Source organism: Durio zibethinus, chromosome 10 (genome assembly GCF_047325235.1).
Source record: "Durio zibethinus cultivar Kanyao isolate XHJ-2024 chromosome 10, ASM4732523v1, whole genome shotgun sequence".
In the NCBI taxonomy this organism is placed as follows: domain Eukaryota; kingdom Viridiplantae; phylum Streptophyta; class Magnoliopsida; order Malvales; family Malvaceae; genus Durio; species Durio zibethinus.
This window is the reverse complement of record NC_143171.1, coordinates 26,139,732-26,160,792: the sequence shown is the minus strand read 5'-3', so window position 1 is coordinate 26,160,792 and position 21,061 is coordinate 26,139,732. Positions and strand designations below refer to the sequence as shown.

The 21,061-nt window shown below is 34.5% G+C and overlaps 4 protein-coding genes and 1 pseudogene across 9 annotated transcripts; 3 read left to right on the top strand and 2 right to left on the bottom strand.

Annotated features, from left to right (window-relative positions):
• Positions 1-137: 137 nt before the first annotated feature.
• Positions 138-5,963, top strand: LOC111291985 (FACT complex subunit SSRP1-like). 2 transcript variants are annotated; one of them, XM_022884147.2, is made up of 16 exons: positions 138-320; positions 1,353-1,538; positions 1,729-1,834; positions 2,434-2,570; positions 2,765-2,848; positions 2,940-3,034; positions 3,271-3,379; positions 3,495-3,581; positions 3,665-3,757; positions 3,867-4,064; positions 4,176-4,321; positions 4,400-4,547; positions 4,978-5,076; positions 5,155-5,331; positions 5,448-5,526; positions 5,639-5,963. In XM_022884147.2, the coding sequence occupies exons 1-16, from the start codon at positions 267-269 to the stop codon at positions 5,764-5,766; spliced, it is 1,926 nt and encodes a 641-aa protein (XP_022739882.2). In that variant the 5' UTR covers positions 138-266; the 3' UTR covers positions 5,767-5,963. The 2 variants fall into 2 exon arrangements, with proteins under 2 accessions (XP_022739882.2, XP_022739883.2); XM_022884148.2 differs by lacking the exons at positions 1,353-1,538; positions 1,729-1,834 and having other exon boundaries at positions 182-320.
• Positions 5,964-6,097: 134 nt separating this feature from the next.
• On the bottom strand, positions 6,098-9,289 carry LOC111292312 (pectate lyase-like). The gene is made up of 4 exons (XM_022884619.2): positions 8,571-9,289; positions 7,660-8,362; positions 7,325-7,567; positions 6,098-7,244 (listed from the first exon to the last, which is right to left on the bottom strand). Exons 1-4 carry the CDS (start codon positions 8,759-8,761, stop codon positions 7,017-7,019), a joined length of 1,365 nt encoding a protein of 454 aa, XP_022740354.1. The 5' UTR covers positions 8,762-9,289; the 3' UTR covers positions 6,098-7,016.
• Positions 9,290-9,698: 409 nt separating this feature from the next.
• LOC111292308 (auxin efflux carrier component 8-like) lies at positions 9,699-12,663 on the top strand (annotated as a pseudogene).
• Positions 12,664-14,913: 2,250 nt separating this feature from the next.
• LOC111292311 (mitochondrial outer membrane protein porin of 34 kDa-like) lies at positions 14,914-17,546 on the top strand. Its single transcript, XM_022884618.2, has 6 exons — positions 14,914-15,091; positions 15,192-15,259; positions 15,925-16,035; positions 16,451-16,537; positions 16,716-16,924; positions 17,014-17,546. The coding sequence occupies exons 1-6, from the start codon at positions 15,043-15,045 to the stop codon at positions 17,318-17,320; spliced, it is 831 nt and encodes a 276-aa protein (XP_022740353.1). The 5' UTR covers positions 14,914-15,042; the 3' UTR covers positions 17,321-17,546.
• Positions 17,547-17,579: 33 nt separating this feature from the next.
• Positions 17,580-19,805, bottom strand: LOC111292309 (hypersensitive-induced response protein-like protein 1). 5 transcript variants are annotated; one of them, XM_022884616.2, is made up of 7 exons: positions 19,574-19,796; positions 19,266-19,342; positions 18,852-19,072; positions 18,595-18,715; positions 18,417-18,508; positions 18,222-18,318; positions 17,580-18,122 (listed from the first exon to the last, which is right to left on the bottom strand). In XM_022884616.2, exons 3-7 carry the CDS (start codon positions 19,038-19,040, stop codon positions 17,767-17,769), a joined length of 855 nt encoding a protein of 284 aa, XP_022740351.1. In that variant the 5' UTR covers positions 19,041-19,072; positions 19,266-19,342; positions 19,574-19,796; the 3' UTR covers positions 17,580-17,766. The 5 variants fall into 5 exon arrangements, with proteins under 5 accessions (XP_022740351.1, XP_022740349.1, XP_089623144.1 ...); XM_022884614.2 differs by having other exon boundaries at positions 19,246-19,342; positions 19,574-19,754; XM_089767018.1 differs by having other exon boundaries at positions 19,246-19,403; positions 19,574-19,751.
• Between the last annotated feature and the right edge of the window lie 1,256 nt (positions 19,806-21,061).

The following is a 21,061-nucleotide window of genomic DNA, read 5'->3' as shown; positions in this document are numbered from 1 at the left end:
CCGACAAATCCAATTCCAAATGAGCCCAACCCAATCACTTCAAATTAAAAATCTAATTACACGTGGCGTAATCTAATGCTCCCCTCATTCCACTACCGACTTCCATCAACCGTACCCTATCACTCTTCTTTCGCGCCACAATGACAAATGTGCGTAGGACGCAGCCCTCCCTGACCTATAAAAACCTCAGCTTAACCCTTTTCCCTTAGTTGTTCATTTCCCTCTGATCTCAGTTCCTCTCTCTCTCTCTCAGTAGCATTGCCGCCATGACGGACGGCCATCTTTTCAACAACATCTCCCTCGGCGGCCGAGGCGGCACGGTGAGTCCTATTTTTCTCTATCTGGATCGAACTTTCTTATTTCTCGAATAATTTGTAGCTTAATTTCCTGTTTTTACTCTTTTCGATTTTGCTTTCTCTTTTGGAATCATTTAGAAACCCTAAGTTCGTTCTTAGTAATTTTTTATCACGTTGCTCCGGCATTTTTAGGTTAAAATTTGGTTGAAACTCTATTGTTCTTTCAATTTTTTTTTGTTTGTTGTTATTTGCTAGGGTTTCTTCCCTTTTGAAAACCCTAATTTTTAGTTCTTTTTAATGATATTTTGTTTTTTTTTTTCTTTTTTCTATCTGCTTCTTAGATGCTTATGTTTGATAGAAGGAAATGGACCATAGCTTTTTATAAGTGTGGTTGATTTGTTTAAAACCCTAATTCAAGAATGTCTAGTTTATGGTGAAAATATTATACGGTTTTTAGTTAAGGCTCCGGTGATTAACGAAATAAAATGTGGGTTCCTTATGTTGTTTTTTTTTTTTTTTTTCTCTGGTTACTAATCTAGAAACCCTAATTAATTTCATAGAACAAATATTCACTGTTTTTCTTTACATTTTAGTCTGTTTTTGTGCCAAGGGATCATTGGGAAAAATAAATAAGATAAACTTTTTTTTTATTTACAACTAGGGAGTCTAGTTGGATAAACAAGAAAAAAAAATCTAGTCTCACGCTGAAAGGGGAAAAAAAAAGAAGAATAGGGACGAACTTGTGAAACATATGACTGCTGCCTTCTTTTGCATGTTTGGTTTAAAGACTTAGGTTTCACTGTTTGTGAATTCTATATTCTATATGTAATTTGCCTGGAAACTAATGATAAAGGTATAAATGTCTGCAATCTTGTGGTTCTGGCCATTTTGTCTGACTTAATAATAAGGTCGTAAGAAATATCGTTTGATCAATTTTTATGTTTTTTCATAATGTGGACTTAAATCCTTTTCCCTTTTACTTTACTTTTCATTAAGTTTGGAAAGAAATATAAATTGGAATCTTACATGCCTGTCACTTCATGTGATGAGATGCAGAATCCTGGACAGCTTAAAATTTATTCAGGAGGGATTTTATGGAAGAAACAAGGAGGTGGTAAAGCAGTAGAAGTTGATAAATCTGATATCTTAGGGGTTACATGGATGAAGGTACCTAGGACAAACCAACTTGGTGTTAGAATCAAAGATGGGTTGTACTACAAGTTCACTGGATTTCGCGATCAGGTTAATATAAGCCTCTCCCTAATAGCAGTATATTTTCTCATTTTACATACCTATTGCCTAATGGTTGTCAGTGGCAGTTATGAACTATGGTCATTGAGAAATAATATTAGCATTGTATTTATAGTCCTTGGATGAGAGTGCCATCATCGACACATGCTCCTTATTTTTTTCTGTTATGTTTGCTCTGTAGGATGTTGCCAGTTTGACTAGTTTTTTCAACAATAATTGTGGAATAACACCAGAAGAGAAGCAGCTTTCTGTGAGCGGTCATAACTGGGGAGAAGTCGATTTAAATGGTTGGTAAATCTTATTTGATTTCCTTCTTTTTATCAATGCTTTCTAACATATATTGGTCTCTGTTTGTAGCTTCTGAAGCAGATTACATAATGTGCTTTCAAACTGTTTTGTGTCTTTTGTTTTCTACATTTGGTTAATCTTGTGCACATGTTATTATCTGCTTGATGATTTTTGACATTTGAAACATTTTCCATCATTTTTAGGTTTGCAAGCTTTTTATGCCTCAGCATCCAGGGGTCCATAGCATAGGATTTCATCAATAATTTAGTGAGATATTTAGCTTTTAACAAAATTTGGTGATTTGTTGTGCCCTGTGGCACTTTTATATAGATTTCAGTCACTGTTTTGCCATTAGTGGATAATGGTGTATTATCTTTTCTGCATGCTATAACTTCATATCATGTGCACTGGAAAGAAGGAGGAGTTTATGCTTCAGTTTGCTTGATTCTAGCGTTCTTCTAATTGAGATCCTTGGTACTTGGATCATTGATCTTTATCCTTTACAGCTAGGTTTTCCATATTGGCATTCACCTGGTTTTTGGTATGCCATAAACTGTTTATGCTTGTAGTTTTAAAAGCCTCAATATTGTTTGTGCAGGGAATATGCTTACCTTTGTGACTGGTTCAAAGCAAGCTTTTGAAGTGTCATTAGCAGATGTGTCTCAAACTCAGCTTCAAGGGAAAAATGATGTCATATTGGAGTTCCATGTGGATGATACAACTGGCGCTAATGAGGTGTGTTTCTCACTGGTCTGCTGATTATTTGTTAATGTTGAAAGGAATCTCTCTCACTCTCTCTAATTGCTTGTGATCACCTTATTTTTTATGTAAGCTTTACTTGGTCTAGGAAAGTTTTATCTGCCACAAATTTCTCCAGGAGTAGGACACATGATATTTCTCTAAAGTAGGTTTTCTTCCTGTCATGACAGAAAGATTCACTGATGGAGATAAGTTTCCACATACCTAATTCTAACACCCAATTTGTCGGTGATGAAAATCACCCACCTGCTCAGGTAAGTTTGTTGTCACTTCTCTGATAGGATCATATGAATGTACGGATAATGATTACTTTAGTGATGCCGTGTACAAATAACTTTCTGCTAGGTTTTTCGTGAAAAAATAATGTCAGTGGCTGATGTTGGTGCTGGAGTTGAGGAAGCTGTTGTCACTTTTGAGGGCATTGCAATCCTCACACCTAGGTAGGTCTTGCCCAAATATTGAGATAGGGATGAATCAGTGTACTTATGTAATCACACTCGTGTTATTCGAATATATATGATTTTTTATTTGTTTCATTTGTTGGTTTATTGACACTGTTTTCTTACTCGTATATGGATGATTTAGCATGCGCTTAATATGTTTGATTAATTATGCTCTTTATGCGGCTGATTTATTATGCTCTTTATATGGCTGATTAAGCATGCTCTTTATATAGGGGTCGGTATAGTGTTGAACTTCATCTGTCATTCTTGCGACTCCAAGGCCAGGCCAATGATTTCAAAATTCAGTATAGCAGTGTTGTTCGCCTGTTTTTGCTTCCGAAGGTTTTAATTCTTTACCCTGCTATCAAGACAATAGTGTTCATTGATAAAAGAGTGATGACACTTTATTTATAATCTCTTAACATATTTTTTCCTGACTCTTTTGTGTGTTTGACAGTCCAACCAGCCTCATACTTTTGTTGTTGTTACACTTGATCCACCTATCCGTAAAGGGCAAACTTTGTACCCCCATATTGTCTTGCAGGTATTTCTGGTTGCCTAGATTTGTGTTCACTGCATGTGTCACAAGTGTTTTGCACTTATCTTCTCCTTTTTCAATTTTTGCAGTTTGAAACTGATTATGTTGTTCAAAGTTCCTTATCCATAAATGAGGATCTTTTGAATACAAAGTACAAGGACAGGTTGGAACCATCTTACAAGGTAATAAAATGTTTTCATTTATAAGTCCATCCAAAACACTGCATGCCCTTGATTTACAATCTTGTTTATCAAATTTACATATATTATTGTGGCATGCTTGATAAAACAGGGACTCATTCATGAAGTGTTCACCACAATAATGCGTGGTTTGTCTGGTGCCAAAGTTACCAAACCTGGAAAATTCCGTAGCTGTCAAGATGGTTATGCTGTTAAGTCTTCACTGAAAGCTGAAGATGGAGTTCTGTATCCACTTGAAAAGAGCTTCTTCTTTCTACCCAAACCTCCTACACTTATTCTTCATGAGGAGGTATGAAGTCTAAACTGTTTCTACATTGATTTGTTGGTCTAAATGCAAATGATATATATCCATTTTAAATGACATGGTTGGTTGTTCTTTCCTTTTTGCTCAAAATGCCAGATTGCTTATGTTGAATTTGAGAGACATGCTGCTGGTAGCTCAAATATGCATTACTTTGATCTTCTCATAAGATTAAAAACTGAGCAAGAACATTTATTCCGGAATATTCAGAGGAACGAATATCATAATTTGTTTGACTTCATCAGGTCAGGTTGAGATGTTCTTCATTGGATGAACAATTTTGGTCCTTTTCCCAATATATTAACTGCCATCTGTCCATGCAGTTTGAAGGGTTTGAAGATCATGAACCTTGGAGATGTACGAACCACAGATGGCGTGGCTGAAATTCTTAAAAACGAGGATGATGATGCGGTTGACCCACATCTTGAACGCATTAAGAATGAAGCTGGTGGGGATGAAAGTGATGAGGAGGTGAGTTCTTTTTCAATTGCATGGATTTATTTGTTTATTTGTTTGTAGTTTGAATTTTATTTTGGTTGTTGTGCAATGTGCATATGGTTGTTGCCTTGTTTAAAAATGTATTGATTGCAATTTTTATTTTCTTGCCCTATAATGCTGGTGAGGTGAGCAATCTTCACGTTTTTTATATGGTATGCCAGCAAATGTTTACAAAAAGTTTATGTACTTTATCCTCAAATATGAAGCATGTGTTAAGCCCATTGGTTTTAGTATTAGTTATAGGAAAGAAAATATCCCAGTTGTCATGGTATGTCCTCTGTGACTATTTGCATGTAAAATTGAGTAGCAACCATCATAGATGTCTGCGTCTGACTTCTTAGGTTCTGCATATCCCTGCTGGTTGTCTTTTTGTCGGTGTTGTAAACATGGTGAATCAATGCAGGATGAGGACTTTGTTGTTGACAAGGATGATGGGGGCTCTCCAACTGATGATTCTGGGGAGGAAGAATCTAATGCTAGTGAAAGTGGAGATGAGAAAGAGGCAAGTCATTTTGTTCCTTCACATACTTTATTCTAGTGATGGAAATTCTGGACTCTCACACTGAACAGCCAATTACAGAAGCCTGCCAAAAAGGATCCCAGAAAGGAAGCTTCTTCTGCTTCTTCTAAGGCAACTAAGAAGAAAGCTAAAGATGGACAAGATGATGGGAAGAAGAAAAAAAGGAAAAAGAAGGATCCAAATGCGCCCAAGAGGGCCATGTCTGGTTTCATGTTTTTCTCACAAGTGGAAAGGGAGGTGGGTCACATATTCTATGTTTTCATTGATGGTGAAACATTTTATTCTGGCAGGCTGCCATCAAAGAAGTGAGCTTCATGAATGTGCTGATTAAGCTGGTTATGTTGTTTTTACAGAATCTAAAGAAAAGTAATCCTGGAGCTTCATTTACAGAGGTGTCGAGAATACTTGGAGAGAAATGGAAAAAGCTGTCAGGTATGGTTATTTCTGAATTGTTTAAGTTTCTTTGAAATTAAATTGTGAATTTTAGTTTCAATGACGTTTATAGCTTTAGCTGGATGGTAACAAATAAAACATTTGTTTGCAGAGGAGGAGAAAGAACCATATGAAGCAAAGGCTAAATTAGATAGAAAGCGATACGATGTTGAAAGAAATGCTTATAAAAACCCTCAACCAATGAACAAAGATTCAGGGAACGAATCTGACAGTGCATAAATTTAATTAGAAGAAGGCGGTTCCAGATTTGGGGTAGACTGTTTTCAGCATGGCACATAGATGAGGAGAAAGAAAAATGGTAAAGACTATTGGCAATGAAGGTTTTCCTTCAAACCGTTTCGAATCTTTCAAATTTTGTAGGATGTAGCAGAAAGAGATGGATTTTATAGTATTAATAAGTTCTTATTTTGCCTTTCCATTGATTTTCAGTTGGCATCTCACTTGAAATTTTATTAATGTTAATATTTCGTTATTAGCAAATATTTAATAAAATTATTTACCTTTTTTTATAAAAAAAAATAAAAAAATAGCACTACTCTAAAAGAAAAGAAATTGCAATATATCTTTATTTTTTTAAAAGGAATAAAGATTTCAGTTGAAAAGAATAAATTTGATCTATAAGGCCCAAAAGCCATATATCCACTAATTGAAGCCATTTGTTTGGAATATTTTGTCCAAATATAAGTTGGGTCTTTTTTGTTCTGTCCACTGAAAGAAATATGAGGGTTGGATCAGCCCTTTCGCCATCCTATTCTCATTCATAGAAAACCCCAAAGCATACCAACGATTATTATTTATATTTCGAGAAAGATTATTTATAATGAACATCACTAAAGTCTATCAACAAATTAAATTTTGTTTTAAGACCAAGTCTCTTATACATGTTTTTGGTAATTAAAGCCTCTTATATTTTTAATTATCCATATTAATACTAAAGTGATTAATTAAATTTGGCATCACCAATCAAGTTGCATCCATTTAACTCAAAAGTTTTAATAATAAAATGTAGATAAGTGTATTTATGTTTTTCTATTTTTAAACATAACTTTCATTTTCCTTTTTTATACACACAACGAGTGCACTACATTCGGTAATTATCATGAGACTTGAGAGAACAAATTCATATATTTCTTTTTGTTTTAGAAATTAACAATATTCAGAATTTCTAAGTTGGAATAACACAAATATATATATATATATATATATATTTACTTAAAACGTTGGCAAAAAAAAAAAAAGTGTATGATCATAAAAGTTAGCAATACCCATATGTCAATCATGAATTACATTAAAAACAGAACATAAAAAAGAATCACATGAATTAACATTCCCAACTTCTTCTCACTTCCCAATAATCCAAACAACAAACAAATTGAAGAACCATGAGAGTCTTTGTTTTCCCTCATTTATCATCATCCTGTTTACATGTTCCAACAAAAAAAAAGGGAAAAAAAAACGTAGTCTCCTTTCTAGCACACTGCCCCTCGTTTGCAGTCAAGAGCCCCTGCAAAACGAGTGAGCCTTCTGACAAATGTTGCAGGCTTGAATTTGATCATCTGCAACTTGTTGAAGTTCAAATGGGGATGTGACCGCGGCCCAGAAGTTCTGAAGAAGGCTCCGTTCATGAACAAGTCTCCTTCTGATCTCCATACCCACTTCTTCCATTCTGACTCTGGTGCATAGTTTCTGTTGGTTATCTGTAGAACAAATTGTATGAACATCATCAAGTTATGAACTGTACATGTTTTAAATTGTTCCTTAGGTATTTTTGATTTACCTCTTTGGCCTTGGGGTCGTCTGGAGCAATGAACCTGTTGCCCTGGCTGATAATGGTGGGATGCATGCTACCACCAATGGCATACATTTTCCAGTGAGTGTAATCATTATTGACAACATGAAAGAAACCCCATCTGCATCTAGGCATCCTTTGTATCAGTTCCGTCCCAAAATGGTTGAATGCAACTGTGACTTGCATGAATTGATCTCTAGAGTAGGTTTCACTTGCACCCAACAACATCACCTGAAGAACAAATCCAAACATGGTTAGTTGAAAACTGGAAGACAACATGTTAAAAAAAATGTGAACCTGCTGAGTTTTAAGGTAACAATTACATCGTTATGATGGGTGAAATGGCAGTTTGAGATGGTGATGGCAGTGGAACCCTGGATTGCATCAATGAGTCCATCCTGACACTCGGACATGGAAAGGTGATCCAGCCAAATGTTTGTTGATCCAAAGACGGAAATTCCATCTCCATCAGTTACTGTCCGGAACCCACAGTGGTCGACAGAATCCCTGATTAGGCCACCATTGCTCGTAACAATGTGATGAATATGAATGTTGTGAATGATCACATTGTCCACGAACTGAAGGGTAATGCCAGCTCCATAAGCAATGTGAACATTTGCTCCACGACCATCAATTGTCTTTTTGCTTTGAACGAGTAGCTCTTGTGACAATTTGATGTTCATGTCATGAGCAAAAATGATCCACAAGGGCTGCTTCTGGATCACAGCGTGACGCAAAGTTCCTGGCTTAGGGTCTACGACATTATCATCAGAATTATCTGTCACCAAATAGTACTTCCCCATCATTCCTCCCTGAGTTTTGTGGCCAAAACCAAGTGCACATTTCGCCAGATTCTTACGGTTCAAGGCCCACTTCTTCTTGCATCGCCAGCACCTGTCAATTGGGTTCGTCGCCATGCATGGACCAGTGTTCTTATTGTGCTTGCCCCTCAAGTTCCTCCTGGTGTTGTTAGTACTAACATCCTCAAATTCCATGGTTTTGTTAGCACTAGCTTCTACAAGAGCCCTGCACCAAATTGTCCAATAAAACGATTATGCATATATTTAACATACAAGTTAACAAAGTTTTGCCCTTTTGGGACGTTGTTGCTCTCCAACTTGATACGATTATGCTCCAGAATGTTGCAGAATATGAATACGAAAGGTTGCTAATTGACATAGAGACAGTAATGAAAAGGAGAGATACATAAAAAGAAAATAGTTACAAGATTTACTCGTTAACATTATGGTTGAGGTTACTGGTGACATTTGCTGGGCTCGGTTCGTAAGCTGCCAGGGTATTCTTCCAGGCCTCATCCGCACGTTGCTTCCAAAAGTCATCAAATTCAGCAATATTTGCCCATAGTCTTGGAACTAGGGTGGCAAAAGAGAAGAAGAAAAAAAGCCGCAGCTTGGTTACCTCCATTACTGTTTCCCCAATAAATATTTTTATGTTGATCTTCTTTTTTTTTTTTTTTTTTTTCTTTTTGGGATATTTTTTCTTGGTTCAATTGCTGGGTGATATGAACGAGAGGCCCTAGGATTAAGACCTGAACACGCTGCACGTTCAATCCCAGCAACACCAAGAAAATGGTGAAACCTAAATATCCAAGGCTCTAAGCTGCCAACTTGGTTGGCTAAGCCTTTGGTTATTTAGATCTGAGGAACCGAAGAGCTTTTGAGTGCCTTTATATAAACCCTCCGAGCAACTGTATAGTTCTAATATTAGTGCGAAGAGAGTGGGCAACCATATCCTTTTACAACATTACAAACCACAGACTGTTTCTCTCTACAAAATCAAGAAATGGTCTAAACCACATCCCCATGCAAGAAAATGGTATGCTCACAAACTTAATTTGGAGTCTTAATTGAATCACTGCCACACAAACAGATGCCAAATGAAAAACCATTTCTGGATATGGTTAAAACTTAGAAGTTCAATTATATATTTTTTTATAGAGAAAACTGTAGCATGGAGACGGGAAGGATACGTTGCTGGTGAATAAAGAGGCATTAAGTAGTATTACTAATCCATTAATGGATGGTTATGCAGATATAAATCCATGATGAATTTCTTTTGTTTCTTTCACTTTTGTTTTCATGTAAACAGGCCAACAATTCTGTTTGTAAACCTTGTGCTAAAACAAATATGTAAGTTGTACAAGAATATACAGGTCCTGTTAATAGTGAATTTCCACTGCACCGTACACTTCCTTATGGGAATTATTATATTCAAACAAAAAAAGGATATAAGAAACCATACATGGGAAGGTCTTCAGACAAAGATATTGATCTACTTTTGAAGAAATTTTTTAAAGGTTTTTCAGTGATCCCTTGGCATTGAAATCTTCTAGATGTACTAGATTTTTTTTTTCCATCTGATTATTGACAACATGAAGAAAGAGACAACAGGGCTTTTTATGGCAAGAATTCACATTTTATAAAGTGAATTCATCACAACACTTATTCTTAACTATAAAAATAGAAAAATGCTTCCCTGCCATACCGTCATAAACTCAGTACTTCAATTACTTCCCATGCAGTTCACTTCTTTATTCCTTCTTCCTCAGCTTAATACCAAAAAATTTTGCGAAGCAATCTAAATCATAAGCTAAGCATACCTAGGTTGATAGGATGTAGTTAAATCCCATTTACTCAAATCCATGAAGGATGTTTCAGACAATTTCATTTTATAGATATATTCATCCAAGAAAGAAATAGATTGGACAAACAACATTTGGCAACAATGGCATATGATGTTCATTGAGATGACTATCACAATTAATTCGACTTTTGATCCTGAATTGCTTTTAAAAAGAATTGAGGTTCTCAAGGGTCAAAAGATGAATGTTGTCTTTTGCTCTTTGAGATTGAACTCAAGACAAAAAAAATTAAAGCCTAGTGCCAAGATTTCTTTTAGAGTTTAGCCTATCTACCTCTCCTTGTAAAACATAACCACAAGGAAACTGGAATCTACCTTTTGATCAATGATGACAACAACACCCTGACTTTCTACCGATTATAAAGTTCTTTATACTTGTATAATCACCATGTCTAGCATTATCTAATACTAACCATTACAAGAGGAAAAAATAAATGTAAAGAAAAAAGTAGATGAATATGTTCTAAAACAATCCCAGTAATTCATGTAAAGAGGCAATAAATGAGGATTTGCAAGCTGCCATAAGCACAGGTGATCCTGCCTCACTTTTTATATCTGACAAAAGGAAACAATAGAGCATATATAAAGAGTTTCCATTACCAAGGTTCTATAGAAAAAGCAGAACATTCTTGGACAACCCTTAAATCACTAGTTTAACCATGATTTCTCTGGAAGATGTCTATCATGTTGTCGCAACCACTGTCCCGTTGTACTTTTCCATGAATTTGGCCTACATCTCTATGAAATGGTGGGGGCTCTTTACACCAGAGCAATGTGCTGGCATAAGCAAGTTCGTAGCTAAATTCTCAATCCCACTATTGCCTTTCCAGGTAATCTCAGAAAACAACCCCTACAAGATGAACCTCAAACTCATAATTGCTGACTTTCTTCAAAAACTACTAGCCTTTGTAGTTTTGTTAGCCATCAGCAAATTCAGCTCCCGGAGAGGTTTAACATACATCATAACTGGCCTCTCTCGATCAACCCTGCCTAACACTTTAATCCTGGGATTCCACTGTTGAGGGCCATGTATGGAGATAAATCAGCTGCACTACTCGCTCAGATAGTTGCCCTACAAAGCTTGATTTGGTACAATTTACTGATGTTTCTGTTTGAGCCAAACGCTACAAAAGCAGCCTCTGAGACGCTACCTTCACAAGACACAGGCAAACATTCAAACTTTGCTTTACATATTAACATGGATTAGTTTCATAAACTTGAACTTTTCGTCATCCAAAACTTCAATTTAAACTCACAAAATCAATAGGTCGATTGAATTTCAAGCTAGTTCAGTCAACTTTAGTAACAAAAGATAAATCAAGTGGTTCCAGAATACATATGGGGTTTCCCTCCATCTCTCTTTTATAATGAAGTTGCTGTACATCTCTCTTTTTCTTTTCTCATGTTTTCTTTTTCAGTTAAGTTTTCTTCATTCCTGTTGCATGTGCATCAAGTAAGATCTTTGACGTAAACATAGCCAGAAATTTAATATTTTAACATATGATTATGCAATGACTACTAAACCATGATCTTGATGTGTCAGTATAACATGCTTTCTTCAATATATCATATTGTTGCTACTATTTTTTTCTGAATGAAGGGGATCAAGAGGCCCCTGCTGAAGCACAAGGGGAGGGAGGAGAAGAGGCGCACACCAGACCAAGGAAATCCAAGGCTATATTCATTTTCTGGACAGAGGGGCTCATGGCAAATCCTAATACTCACGCAACCTTACAGGGGTCTTATTTGGGCAAGCATACAATTCGGTTTGGAATTTCAAGCCCAACTATGGTTTTACATCTTGATGATAGTTATTATTGGTAACTGATAAATTTCTTTAACTTGCTGTGTTCTACTATGAAGTAATGGGGCTGAAATCTCTTGTAGGTGGAACATAAAATTCCCAAGCCATTATTGAAAAATAAAAAGCAATATTATGAAGTGGAAGACTTGGTATGGCAATATTCAGCTTAGGTACGATTTTGCACTTCCATTCTTTTATTTTGGTTCAATGATTAGGCTACATAAGAGGTTGTCCTTCCCTTTTCTGCAACTTCAAAAATCCGATCCTCGAAGGGGATGTTACTTGAACCATCAGGCTGACGGCATAGGTTCATTACAGAAACATATTTACCAAATCATGAATAACGTTTTAACATCAATTCTAACTCGTGCTGTCCTGTCATTTAATAGGTCTGTTTTTGGCATCACGACCTAGCATTCATGTGGTATTCGAATGGCAGCAGTGGCGCTGGTCATGAAATTCATGGCCCGTCCTGCTCTAATGGCAGCATCCTCTACCGCCCTCAGACTTAGAGGCAGATTATTAAGAGTGGCAATTGTGCAGGTTAGTCAACTTTTCAATTATTCTTAATATCAACCTGCAATCAAGGGAAGAAAAATAAATTACACAATCTACATTTTGCAGGCAGCTCTTCCTCAAGGAGTCGTTCCATTTGTTCTTGCCAAAGAGTACAATGTTCATCCTTATATATTAAGCACAGGGTAATCTACATTACTTAGCATCTGAAGTTTTCAACATTATCTTTTCATTTGGATCCATTGAATCATGAAGTTTTTGGTTAGTTGTTGATTTCAGGGTAATCTTTGGCATGCTTATTGCCTTACCTGTAGCATTGATCTACTATCTTCTTTTAGCATTGTGAAATTCCTAGAGAATTCTGCTAAGTTTTTTCAGAAACAGTAATAATTTCTACACCTCATGACACCAAATTCTGGGAAATGGTCAAAAGTTTCATAGAAGATCAGCAAACTGATCCATGAGATGATAACACTAAAAATTAGACAAAGAAATTCTAAATTTTACCCATCTTTCACTCTATCAAAAAATGAAAAATTCATGTTCAAATCACCATATTAATACACTACCAATTGATCAAACATTTTCATAGAAAATCGATTTAAGTAGAAATCAGTCATGGATTTTTTTTTTCGAAAAATATCCCACCATGTAAGATAAAAATCTGTTCTAAAATTTAGAACATGGTGAATTTACATTTCATCTCAAATCAATCTTGCATGAATAATATTTGCGTTGTTAGATTCGAAAATCATTTTTCCTAGTGAAACATGATGATATCTAGATTTACAGTCATGTATGCAAATGTTATATGAACGTGCCCATTACCATCAGCTTGTGCTTTATTTTAATTTTTTTTTCAAGATTCGAATAGATTACTCTCATTCCCACAAATAATATTACAGTGTGTAAAAATGTTTAAACCTGTTACACAATTTGTGCATAATGCACGTCGACGTAGCCAACTAGTCTCCATGCATGTGAATTCTAAACGCATCAGGCATTTTTTTATTGCCCTTTTTGTAGTAGATTTAAGAATATATTCATCAGACAACTACCATTCATGTCTCACAATCTTAACACCCTATAATTTATGCATTTTAGTTTTGATGATTTATTTTCCTTAAGGAGAGAAACTTGTAGTTAATTATCCATCAAACATGAAAATTTTGAACTTTTCATTTCATAAATTACGAGTTTTGTTGATGTATTTTCTGGTCCCGAGGCATCCAAGATAGTACTCGAAGACGCATTTTCATACTCAAGTAAGCAATGTAAGAAAAGAAAAAAGAAAAAAAAAAAATCTTTTACGCCTCAGATGTGTTGAAATAGTCAGTTGACTTATTAGGTAGTGACTAAATGTTAAATCAATTACAGTTAAAGTGATTATTAATTTATAATCAATAAAATATTGATTTGAGTAACAAATATTGATTCGAGTGATAAAAATTTTAATTTTTTAAAATAAAATTTTGATTTTTAATTTTATAAATAAAAAAATAAATTTAGTAAAATTTATTTTTTTTATGAGATTCGATTCGATTTAATTTCAAATTAATTAAAATTTAAAATGATTATCGAATGTTAAAAAATCTCAAATAAAAAAAATATTGATTTGACTGTTATGATTTAATAAGTTTAATTTGATCTATAATTAAAAAAAAATGAGAAATTTAATGGGTCAAACTTAATTATCCAATTACTTGAAAATTAATTTTGATCTTTTAAAAAATTTCATCAACAATAATATGCTTAATTTTGTTTATATTAGCATAAAGTAGGTAGTAGAAAATGAAAATTTGCTAAAGCTGTCATAAATATTTTTATTCATGGAAATTGTGATGTAATAATTAGCCAATCTTCTAGTAGTTCCAAAACAATGTCAAAACGGTGTCATTTTCATCTATTTAGGTGCACCATTTTATGTGGCAAAATTTTACACCAATTCCTTTTCGTTTCTTTTGTTTTTTTATTTTATAATTTTAATTTCAATAAATTTGTCTTCAAATTTGACATAAACAAACTATAAACATCCTTAACATTCTTGAATTATTAAAATTTATAAATAATTTCTAAAAAAATGTTTTCTTCTTATTATATTAATTAAAATTTTGAAAAAACTTTTGTTTCATAAAAGAAATGAAATTCAAAGAATTAAAAATTCGGGAAAAAGAACACAAAGAGTATAATTGAAAAAGAATTTAAAATAGTGTAATTAATTATTATATTGTTATTATAAATATTTTTTAAACAAAAAATGTCGTAAATAAAAAATTTTAAATTATTAAATATTATTTTATAAAATATAATCATATAAATCCAAGTTAACTAAATTTTAGATTTAATATAATAAAAATATAGGTAAGTACTAAAGAAAAATCCACTTCTTGTAAAAAAAGAAAACTCGTTTCTTGATGGCCAAATCCTCAAATTTAAAAAGAAAAAAAACAGTTGATAAATGAAAATAACCCGTGGGAAGACTTTCAATCATGAATCAACGACGGAAACATCCAGAAACCGATTCATCTCCAACATCCAACGGTTCAGTGTTTTTTCTTTAATAAAATAATATTTTAACCAAAACCCCAACTCCCGAAAAGGAAGGAGAAATTAGGGTTTTTGGATTCTCCTATTTATTTATCCACCTCTGAGGTTTTAGGCTTCACTGCTTTTTATTTCCCTCTTTATCATCGAAATTCTTCCTCTGAATTCCAAAGAAAATATCATGGGGAAGGGTCCTGGTCTGTACACTGAAATCGGCAAGAAAGCCAGAGGTATAACATACTATTACTTTAACAAAAATTACTTGTACGTATTTTAAGTTTTAAAGCTGTAATTTCTATGTGCATTTTTTTAATTTTTGGGATTTCATAGATCTTCTTTATAAGGATTATCAGACAGACCAAAAGTTCACTCTGACCACCTCTTCTCCAACTGGAGTTGTAAGTTTTTTTTTTTTTTTTAATTTTTTGCTTTTTTTTGTTAAATCGAATTTTGGTTTTCATTTTCTAGGTTTGTTTTATTTTTGCTCAAAATTATATTTTTAGTAAGGAATTAATTTTGGATGCTTTGTTTTATGAAATCCAAGTTGTGGGTTTTGTCACATTTTATAATATTATTGTGATCTTTTAGCTTTCTTTTTGGGTTTCTTCAGCTTGATACAAAATGAATGTGTTATTTGTTTCAATGAACCTAATTGCTGATTTTGGTTTCATTTTTAGATTTTTTTGCTGGTTTTAGTTTGTAGAACTCTTTTGATGCATGTGTTAATATAAAGTTATGTTGATTAGATAACTGGATGTTAATTTAAGCTGAATTTAAAGATATTTTAAATTTTTTTCAAAGATATATATTTATTGGGATTTTTTTTTTTTCAGTTTTTAAGTAATTATGGTAGCTAAGTTTAGTGCATTTCTGCCTGTTATGTTTTTAAAGCTTGAAATGTTGAAAGATTTGTGTTTTTAGAGTTTTAGTTTTAGAGTTTTAGCATGGTCATCTCATTCTTTTTACTGCAATCTATTATGCGAGATGTTCGATTTCGTAATCTGCTACAAGAACTTTGATTAATTCTTTGGCATTTGTGGGTGTTTTTTACCTTTATTTTTAGGTTATTACCTCTTCTGGAACAAAGAAAGGGGATCTCTTCCTAACTGATGTTAACACCCAGCTGAAGAATAGGAATTTTACGGCGGATATCAAAGTGGACACCTGCTCCAGTGTAAGTATTTCATCTGTTTTTTTGTTGATTTCTAGTTTATTCGATGTACATGTTTGAGTGCTTGGTTACATTTTTTTTTCCAAGTGAGATGTGATGTTCTTTACTCTATTTAATATTCTTTGGCTTCATCAAATTCCTTTTTAAGAAATTTAGTAGTTATACCTCATCCCGCTATATTTCAAGCCTGTGCTTTTAACTAGGGGAATGTGCCTGATAAAATTGTTTAAAACATCATATTACTGGAGCATGATGTAACTTTTGGAGGGAATGCTATTCTTTGAAGGATCTCTTTGGTTGAGTTTATAGTTCCTCTTTTTCCCTTTATGTTCCTTTGCTATTGAATTTGTATGGCTGCTATATTTTATAAGATCTTTTGAACATTTTTTGTTGTACTAAAGTAGTGTTTGTTTATCAGCTCTTTACCACTATAACAGTTGATGAACCTGCACCTGGGCTGAAGGCAATTTTTAGCTTCAGGGTCCCTGATCAGAGGTCTGGCAAGGTAGGCAGTTCTGTCCTCAAATTTCAATTTGTAGCCTCAGAAACTTCCTCTATCTCGTTTTGGCTTCTCTCTGGATAACATGTTTCAACTGCCTCTAGCATGAATGCAACCTTTTTGTTACTGAGAATGTTTCATGATGCTGTTGGACAATGCTATTATCTTTCTCTTTGTATACCAGGTTGAACTGCAGTATTTGCATGAGTATGCTGGGATAAGCACAAGCATTGGATTGACCGCAAACCCAATAGTTAATCTCTCAGGTGTGCTTGGAACTAACGCTCTTGCACTTGGTACTGATCTCTCGTTTGACACAAAGACTGGGAATTTCACCAAATGCAATGCTGGATTGAGCTTCTCCAATACAGATCTCATTGCTTCATTGGCTCTGTATGTTATTTGTTCTATGTACCTGTTCATATGTGAACTGTCCAGAGTATATATCTCTCGATTAACATCTTTATTGTTTATTGATGCAGGAATGAAAAGGGTGACTCTCTTAATGCATCCTACTATCATGTAGTGAATCCCTTGACTAACACTGCTGTTGGTGCTGAGGTGACCCATTGCTTCTCTACCAATGAGAACACCATCACTATCGGGACACAACATGCGTTGGATCCATTGACCATGGTTAAGGCACGGGTGAACAATGCTGGTAAGGCAAGTGCTCTCATCCAGCATGAGTGGCGCCCTAAATCCATCTTTACCATTTCTGGAGAGGTAGATACCAAGTCCATTGACAAGAGCGCCAAGGTTGGGCTTGCATTGGCACTCAAGCCTTGAGCTTTACAGCTCATTTTGAAAGAGTATGGTAGGCTTAGAGTTTTGAAGTGTATGTTCAGAGACTTTTATGGTGTTTGCATCTACTCTTTATTTCAGTGTTTTTTCGTTTTAAAAATAAAAGAGAAAAAAATGGTGGCATAGTGGTTTAAACTGTGTGACATTGGCACTACTGAATTTCCCAAATGTAAAACCTATTTTTAATTCAATTCCCTGCAGTTTTTCTTCATATTGTTTTCATGTAGTGTGGTAAAACAAGAAAAAGTAAAATCTACCCCTTCATTAATTTTACTATAGCAAATTACATTCATATTTCAGAAGAGGGACTGGGAACAGATTTCAGTCATACACCAAACGATCACACCAGCAAAGCTAGCCGTATCAGTTAAATGGCAGAATTTTAACATAACACCAGCCTGTAAAACTCAGCCATTGAAGGGCTCTCATTCCTAATGTTGAGACGCCTGAAGCAACCCATCTCGTATCTGGGTTGCAATGTCTCTAACTGCACCAGGTCCATGAGGGATAAACACTGATGAGGATTTGGCGGCGGCACCAATTTCCTTCATCGTATCAAAATACTGCGTAATAAGGACCATGTCTAAAACATCCTTAGCAGTCGTCCCGGGCACATTGACTGAGAAGCCAAGCACACTGTCTCTTAGACCATCAACAATTGCCTGGCGCTGCCTGGCAATTCCAACTCCTGAGAGATATTTGGATTCTGCCTCTCCCTCTGCCCTTTTAATCTGTATAATCTTCTCAGCCTCTGCTTTCTCATTTGCTGCAACTCTCATTCTTGCAGCTGTGAAATTTAAAATTATTCAGACTACCAAATCATCATATGAAACAACTAGATGTCACAGTAAGAATTTGACAGATCAAATTGCAGACAATAACTCACCAGCATTAATTTCATTCATGGCCCTTTTCACATGTTCATCTGGTTCTATATCAACAATGAGGGTCTGGACAATCTCATATCCATAAGCAGACATAGCCTAATAATCAAAATGAAGCAAAGCGCTCATCAATAAATTCAATATCGACATCAAGAATCCAACAACTGATGTTAAGATCAGAAGTAAACGCTTTTTACCTTTTCAAGCTCATCTTCAACAGCTTTAGCAATATCATTCTTTTGCTCAAAAGCATCATCCAAATCCAGCTTTGGAACACTTGCTCTGATAACTAAAGAATATGAAAAGAAGAAAATCGAATTTAGTTTCTTGGTACCATCTGGCAACAATTAAGTCATACCAATTTTTCTCTCTTACCATCAAAAACATAGGCTTGAATTTGTGTCCTGGGATTGCTAAGTTTGTAGAAAGCATCATTCGCCTTCTCTGCCAGGGCACGATATTGTACAGATGCAACAACGTTAACAAAAACATTGTCCTGCAGCAACAATTTTGAATAAAAAACAAATAATAGGGACATATGTGAGAAAAAAAGCCACGTTTCTAATAAGGCAAGAGGAATAGGCTGGCCAGCTTGGAAGAAATTCTTATGCTTAGTGTAACAAGAAACAAACCTTTGTCTTGGTCTCACAACGCACATCTAGCTGCTGTAACCGGAGTGTGAGATGGCCGGAAAGTTGGCTTCCAAGACACCAAGGTAAACAATGGCATCCTGGTTGAAGAACTTCATCAAACTTTCCAAATCTTTCCTTAATAGCAACTGTTGATTGTTCAACTTGAATACAGCACAACAAGTTGCCCATGCTGTCCTTTTTTTAATCTATCTGGTCTTTTTCTATGTAAGAAACAACATAAAAAAGAAAGGAACAAACTTCAGAACAGAAACAAATGTCTATGCTATAAAATGGACATAATTCATGTAGCAGCCGTGCTATCAAGTTGTCTTCATTTAGAGATTATAGTCTAGTTAATGTGAGAAAACATAAAGTTTGTTTGTTGGACAATTACCAATCTTGAGGATTCGTCACCTGATTCAAAATTTTTGTTGTTAGAAGCAAGAGATTATATTTTTCAACAACTAACACCAAAGAATGATCCCGCGTTCCTGAAGCAAAATCCTTCAGCTTCTTTTGGCAAAGCAAGATAAGCATAAGATTAAGTTTGGCCTAAGAACAAAACAATTAGACTTGGATATGACATGATTCAGAAAAAAAAAATTCAGAATTAAAATTATTATCAATTAATCAGACCGAAAAAGCAGCAAAGGCGCATGCACTACATATTCAAGCATATATGCACGCGCATATATACATACAGACAGAAAGAGAGAACATACCTCTAAGTGAAGTTTGAAGGAAGAAAAACAAGGATGATATATATAATGGCACACATATAACCAGAAAAATCTCCTAGCCATATTAGTCCAAAGTACAAAATTTTCCTTTCTTAAAAAAATATCATATCCCAAGATTCATTGGTTTTATTTTTAAAAATCATATCCCAAGCTTCCAACCAATGAATGTCAGCAGACTTGCTGCGACTTATTTTAATGCTGGTGCATAAAAGTCAAAGAATTGGATTGATATTTGAATTATATGTAGTTGTCAAATGGATGTTGAAATACTTAAAAAATATCAACCCAAGAAATAAAACTCCAAGAGGGAATTAATCTATGCTGTATTGAATAATTTGATGTGGCTAATGATGGTATCCTTTTGTATTTTTATTAAGTTCTTATCAGATTTTGATGTAGACATCAAAAATCAAAAACATTGGTTTTTACAGTCTATCTTTATACAGGGAAAAAAATAAAAAGAAATTGTCACCAATTAAATTTTAGCTGTCAATCAACAATTCAATAAGATTATCAGGTTTCATAAACAAATGGGGCAATTGCTTTGTTTCAAACACAAGGAAAGAAGAGAGAGAGAAGGGTGGAAATTACAAAGAAGATTACCATTTAATCTATTGCTTGCTATAATAGGGTTACATCTTGTTCTTTCACAATTTTTTGCATGAAAATAAAACTTCTGATATGAAAATTTGCGTGTTATCATGATACAAAGATGAAAAAACCCTAAATTTGGAAGTGGAAGACAGAGAGGGGGGGAGGGGGGGAGGTAGAGTAGGTAGGTAGGTTGAGGTGTTGAAGAGTGTATAATTATGATCGTGACACCAAACAAACTTTGGATAAATGGTAGGGTTGGATATGGTTGAAGGGTGCTTCAGTATGAACGCGATATCATACCATACTACACCACTATTAGCCCTGAAGAAGATTTGCATCATGTGATTTGATTCGAATATAAAGTGGGACAAGCATTTCTTTTCTACAGAAAATGACCTCCCCCCTTTCTGCAAGTTTTGAGTTAATTTGTTGAAAACTGGTGATATTCTTCCTGTTTTTGTATGCAAAGTCACATGCATTCAAGTTTGAACCGATCATTTAGTTTTCTAACAGCATATCAGAGAACAATTTGATAGTGGGAAAATTGGCCTTGCAATCACTTTAACTTTTAAATATTTGTTTTTATTCAATTAAATTATTAAATATCTATTTTTATCCAATTTAACCTAATCAGTTTTTACCATATAATAACTCAATTGGTAAAAAGTTTGAGAACTTGATTACAATAAAAAGTTAAGAGCTTAAATGATTATTTAATTTTAGTTCATAGGCTTTTTCTATAATTATGCCTAAAAAGAAACAGACTTTGAGTGTAATAATGGAGAAAAAGGAGTTACAACAGCACCCTATGCTTTTTTACACAAGTTTTCTTTTGTTAAAGACTTAAAAAAGAGGTCCATTTGTACAGCAGCAACA